This window comes from Seriola lalandi, unplaced genomic scaffold, assembly GCF_002814215.2.
Source record: "Seriola lalandi dorsalis isolate HSWRI2012SDOR001 ecotype SW California unplaced genomic scaffold, Sedor1 jcf7180002054581, whole genome shotgun sequence".
Taxonomy (NCBI): Eukaryota; Metazoa; Chordata; class Actinopteri; order Carangiformes; family Carangidae; genus Seriola; species Seriola lalandi.
The window spans coordinates 4064368-4071026 of NW_019525134.1; the positions used below are offsets into that span (position 1 = coordinate 4064368).

The window sequence follows — 6659 nt, forward strand, 5'->3', positions numbered from 1 at the left end:
GGGGGGTCAATTTGGCTTTGTAATTCATTGTGTATTTGTGACCCTGTTGTTGGTTGTATTGGTGTATCCTGTGTGTAGGTAACATGCTATGCTACATAACTACAGATAAATAGTAGCTATTATTATTCTGTAGAACATTACGGAGACAAATACATCATCTGTCATTTTATGTGCACTTTCCCTGCTTAAATAATTTGAACAATAACAAAATGCACACAAAGATATGTGCATTTTAAAGGTGTCAATATCATACAAAAAAGAAAATTTTATAAGATAATTGTTGGTAATTTGAACAGTCCCTGCTGTCCCAATCTTTAATAATTTATCAGACTGTGTAAATTAAAAACAACATCTGTGGTAAAGAGTATGTCTCATGCAAAGACTCAGCTCAGCCTGAGAAATATTAGTTTCTGTTGCAACACTTTAGCTGCTCCAACACATTAAATCTGACTACAGTTCAAAACAGTATTGGGACATCATGGGTGGGGCGGTATCATATCAACAGAGTTTAAACAACCCAGTGATTTAACATAGGAGTGCATTACACTCTTTAGTCAGACTAACAGATAAGATATAATGAGGTGCAGTAATACTGACTGCTGTGCTGGTGCAACATCTGTATCATTTGAAAGACCCCACCCCTACTCCAAAGAAAAAATACAGATCAGTTATGAGTTCTGGTCTCACATAATGTAACTATAAATGTAAGTTAATTAGTTCCCCAACAATCTTAATACTGAAATCTACTGTACCTGTCAACATTACTGTATCTACTATAGATACAAAAATGGGTGGTGACACCTATGGGTGATAACAGGTACTTTGCTCCTTGGTAATAATGTATATTGTTAGTATCAGAACTCACATAAACAATAGATGATTTTTATCAATATCATTATGTAAGATTTCTGCGTAACTTACATACAGACATATTCACTCTTCACAGCAGAACCAGATGATATAAAGCACTGCAACAGTGTATCTTTTTATGTAACAGAAATTTATTTTTAGCATTAGACAGATATTTATTTTTCGAGCAACAGCATCCTGTCCCCCATGTATTTTGCATAAGACGGAGGGTTATCTATCCTGTATGATTATGGGAGGCAATGAAATATATAAGAAAAAGAAAGACAAAAAGAGATGAGATTGTAACAAAGAGAGAAAGAGGATGAAAGAGAGCGACAGATGGACAGGACACGAAAAGATAGAGAGTAAGGATAAGAGAAGGAGAGCAGAAAATAAACGACTTTATGAAGAGAAGCAAAGAAAGGACTATTACTGTATTCAGTGTGCTGTATGCGGCATTTTCTTTACACAATTAGTACTGCACAGCACTGCAGAGGTACAGTATTAACTGTCTGGTTTCCTATGAAGGTGAGAAGATGTGAAATATAATTCCCTTAAAACTGATAGAGAAGAGGCAGTTAAGACAACTTAATGTAATGTGGTGATCAATAATAAGATATAAAATGTGCAGTGTGAGAGGCTGCCATCCTAAAAAGAAAAAGACGAGACAAAGGTAGACGGCTGAAACAAATAGTATTTTGGTGAATGCAATTCATATATATATAATTATGTATTTAATATATAAATACATAATTATTTCAGGAACAAGACATAAGCTCTCACAGACAGGATATTCTGATTGAACCTGCATTGTAGAACAGGTTATCCAGTAAAGAGCACCTTTATAAAAGGTCCAGATGAAAGGAGCATAAGGTTTTGAAGGGACAATACACTAAAAACTGTATGACTATTTCTGGATGCCTTACTGGCTAGACACACAGGATGAGAGCACATGGACCAGAGTAAAGCTCAAGGTGTGCTTTCTCTCCTTTTTTTTTTTTTTTTTACATGTCCTAGTTCAGGAAACCCCTCCCCCCCTTGTCTAATAGGGGCATTAGTCTTCTGTGAACTGGCACTTGACCAATTGCTTGCCATTTTAAAGGTCAACAGGAAGCTGTTGTAATGAACTGAATTACTTGTTGAACACTTATGTCCGTATAAATTTGATTCCTTGTTAGTTTGGGATCATTAATAAAACTGAGTTAGTGTAGCAGTAACTCCCTTACAAACAACAAATATTTCAGGGATTCCTTTAACTAAAACAAATATGTTTTCTGTGTATCCTGACAGGAAATCATCTTCACCATTTCACTTGTTAATTCACTAAGACTGAAATCCATTCACACTGACATAGAACTCAACTATATTCATCTTATATATTCACACAGGCAAATAGACCATTGACCAAAATCCAAAATATCTTTACACCAGGTTGCACTCAAGAACATTTGCCACACACACACACACACACACACACACACACACACACACACAATGAACACACAAAACAATCAATTGCACATCAATGCTATGAGCTACAGGGCTTTGTCACTGTGAAAATAATCTTTAAATGATCAATAAGTGAGCATGCTTCAGGACTGTCTCAAGCACACACACGTATACATATACACACATACATACACACAAACACACACACACACACACATACACACACATACACACAAACTTAAGGGTAATGAAGGTGGGATAAGAAGATGGTGAAACTGGTAATAGGTTTTTGATTAACTGCATGAATCATGAGAGCAGATTAGGTCGGTTGATCTGTGTTACTGGTTAGCTATGAGGAGACACATGCAGTAGTAGTGCTTACATGATGTAACCAGTCTTTCTTGGTGGGTTTTCCATATTTATAATTTCAATTTAATATTAAACCTAGGCGTTTCAGTTCTAAATAAATGTACTTTTTGAAGCTGTTCCTCCACTCTGAGCGGACCACAGGGTTCAAATCATATGCTCACACCGGTGCTTGCAGTGTACATGTTTGCTGCAACATCAACTGTGCCTGGACCACTGCATTATAAATGCACATTCTCATAAAACAGCATGTGCACGGACACGAGCACACACCTACACACTAATACGCACTCGCAATCTATTGGACATATTTTCCTGCCCAAGGAAGACAGAAAACATCTCTGTCAGCCTATAAATTGTAGTCGCAGTATGCAAGTATGCACTTGGCAGCAGCTGGCAGGTAATAAGTTAGAGGGACATGGGAGGAAAGTGCTTGTCGTACAAAAATTTCCAACAATAATGACAGGCCTATTAGATTAATTTCACACTGACAGTCTGATGTCTCCCAAGGGGGATTCACATACAGTAAACACAGTTTCAGCAACCTTAATCCTCTGTAGCTTCACCCATGGTGCTAACACAGGCTACCGGTTCAGTTGCTATTGCAGTAACCAAAACTGTAAGACTTAAACATCAAAATGAAAAATCGGCTATGTAAAAGCAGCAACAGTTAAAAGGATGAGTCATTTTGAAGTAAAAATCCACCCTGAATGAAAATTCACACTAATTTTTACTTAATTGGAGCAAGCCTGAGTTAAACAGCAAAGACAGCTCTGAAGTAATGATAATGTTAATTCTGGAGCTGTTTCGTAAACAGTCCTTGGACAGAGGGAATGTGGGATGGGCACATTTGAACCCATTTGTTACACAGCAGGGAGCCCTATATTCAATTAAAACTTATTTTGGTGTAGTCATGACCCCACGCAGGGGCATCACTTGTTCAGTGTCAATGGAAATCCAAAACATTTGACTTCATGACATCATCTATTCAAGTCTTGATGCTCAGGGATCCAGCTTAGGCAGAAAAAACACTTTTTTTTTTGTTATGGAATATATTCCATTACATTTACAACCCTTTGCAGTGCTTTGAACGCTCTAAAAACACATATGCATAGAGACAATACTAACGAAACTGCATTCTCGTGTTAAGATCCACTGTAAAGCACGTGTGAGCAACTGCAGCATGTGCATCCTGAGACATACACACTTTCAGTGCACAAACAGATCCTATGCACATTTAATCAAGGATTACAATGATATTCATTTAGCCAGGCTATACAAATGCAAATGCATGACATGTGAGCCCAGGCACTCTGGTTGTGTGGTTCAACATCACAGAAACACTGTTCTGTGAGCACTTTGATAAAGCCAGATCAAAGGAGAGTGAAGAAGAGGCATTCAAGACCTCCAACAATAGCCCTCCTTGCAGAGTGCCTGTAACTGGCTTATAAAAGCATATGAATGAATAAAGATGAGGTTTGAGGCTACAAATGTCTGTAAACAAGCCATATAAAGGCTCTCTGGATTTACAGAGGCGATAAGACACATACACAAATGCACCCACACATTCTCAGATACACAGACGAATATACAGCCATTCATACACATTGCTACACACGTCTGCTCAGGTGATGAGATGAAAAGGTGTGGTTTACCTGCTCAACACAATACAAAAAATGCCCAAGTTTTACTTCGAGGTGCATTGTTGAATGCCTTTTAACACCTGTCTACTGGGTTTTGCTGTTGCACATCAACCGCTTCCTAAATCTCCTCAGTCCTGTCCAACATTTCTCCTCACCCATGCTTACAAATCCTCTCTTCCCTTATATTCTGCCACTTTCATTCACCATCTACCTTTCCTTTTCCCCTCTCTCAATTCTTTTGCTTAATCTCTTTAAATGTCTACAGTTCATGCTTTCACCTTCACCCTTGCTGTTTTAACACTGGACCCATATAATCCACTCTCACTCTCTAATTTTTCCCATCTATTCCATTGTCTGTTCTCTCTCCACATTAATTTTTGTCTTGGTCTCAATCGTTTATAAATCTTTAATTTTTGTCTTTCAACACACTTTCTTTGTGACAGCTTCTTCAGTTTCTCTACCTCACTCTATGTGCATCTCTCTAACATCATGCTCCCGCTTCATCCCATCTCCATTTTTATCCTCCACTCTTTGCACATCCCAGCACTTCACAACCTTAATGCTCCCATCTCAGTGAGTTTTTCTATCCTGGCAGTTTTGCCACACTTATCTTTATTTTGGACTAAATCCTTCCATCTATTCCTTCTTAATGCTTTGCCTTACAGCCACTGGGTTATGTGCTAAGTACACTTGAAGGAAGCCAGAGATGTGGCATAGAGGCTTCTCCAGCACTCATTTTGTATCCTCACACCTCTTTCTACTTATCTTCCTCTGGAAAGCAGCAGCATAGCAGGAGGGCTGCATGACATATTTTACGATACAGCTCCCTGGGCATCGTTTTTTTTTTAGTTTAGTTCATTCCCACTCTCTTGTTCCCAGTCTCCTTTCCCTTGTTTTATTTTACCTTTAGCAGGCGTACAGATGGCAGGAAAGCTGCATGGCACAGTTTCCTGATGGTCCAGTTGAGTGGCCGTGGTGCGTCCAGCTGGTTCATGGTGCCCACTCTTCACGGTGCAGCCACTGGTGCCTGGCGGCTTTTCCCGGCACCAGGATCAATGCTGCCCCACTAGGGGGGCAAAAATGGGAGAGGGTCTCCAACTCCAACTGCCGAAAAGCATGCAAGTCCCAGGGCATGACCCTCGACGGACAATCATCAACCACTACTGCCACCACCACCGCCACCACCTTGAAGCCTTTACTTCCCCAAGTAGATGAAGCTCTCACCTGGGCAGCTATCTGCCCCTTCTCCCCTCCCTCTGTGCCCTCTTAACCAACCTGGCCCACACAGATCCAAAGAGTTCAAGGCAAGCCAAACCTGGAGCACCAGGATCATCTGATTCCTCTTCCACCAGTAGCTGGAGTGTACTCAGCTCTGGCGCGAAAAAACCCAGAGTGTAATATTTTCCCAAACAACAGAGCAGAGCGCAGCAGTGCACAGCAGAGAAAAGAGCTTGTAATGGGAGAGGGATGCAGGTAGAGAAAAAGAAAGAAGAGAGAAAGAGAAGGAGGAGTGATGGAGATGTGAGGAGAGGAGAGACGAGCAGTGCAGTGCAGTGCAGTATAGCGCAGAGGGCAGAGGAGAGGAAACGAGAGCAGCGCAGAGCGCATAAACGGAGCACCCTGACAGGCAGCGGCTTAGATTTGAGGCTGCATGCACACTACTGTCTCCAAGATGAGAAAGAGAGAGAGAGAGAATGAAAGGGAGAGAGACAGAGAGAGGTGGGGAGAGAGTGGGGGGGGGATAAAATCCAATACAATTGATAAACAAGCTGAAATTGAAACTCTAGGGATAGGATGCAAGTGAAAAGAATTGCTTCTGTGCATGGGGAAAAATAGGAGAGATGGGGAGAAACTGAAAGAGAGGGAAAGATGGAGAGAATGGGAAGAGATGTGATGAGGCACTGTATGGTGGTCAAAAGGGAAATATGTGAATCAGAGTCAAAGCTCTGTCTTATAGAGTGAATTCAGACGGAGCTTGAAGACGTAAGCACATTAAACAACTTGGTGCCGTGGCAGTGGAGAGGAGTACGACCTACTTACCTATTTGCACATTAAAAAGCTCTAAAGTCATTTATAAAAAAAAAATTTCATATTGCATTAACTGATTTTAAATGCCATTTAAATGCAATGCAGTCTGCTGTTTTAGCATGAATGTTAAGATGCAATTCTCATTTTTCCTTCATCCTCTAAGACCAAACTAGCAATTTTTGGACTATTCAAATGTGTGTATTCAAATATGACGATGTCAGACTTGAGAGTGCAGACTGTCTCTGTCACTCAAATAAAATTACAAAATACAAACAAATCTTTAACAGCATCAGACATTGAAATTAATTAACAACATGAATTAAT

At 40.0% G+C, this 6659-nt stretch overlaps 1 protein-coding gene across 2 annotated transcripts in view; it reads right to left on the bottom strand.

The window, feature by feature from the left end:
- The window catches only part of trpm3 (transient receptor potential cation channel, subfamily M, member 3), a 109849-nt gene extending 103944 nt beyond the window's left edge, over positions 1-5905 (bottom strand). For both annotated transcript variants that reach the window (XM_087177111.1, XM_087177112.1), the window contains exon 1: positions 5212-5905. In XM_087177111.1, coding sequence (XP_087033237.1) covers positions 5212-5301 — 90 coding nt within the window. In that variant the 5' untranslated portion in view covers positions 5302-5905. The remainder of the gene's footprint in view (positions 1-5211) is intronic.
- Between the last annotated feature and the right edge of the window lie 754 nt (positions 5906-6659).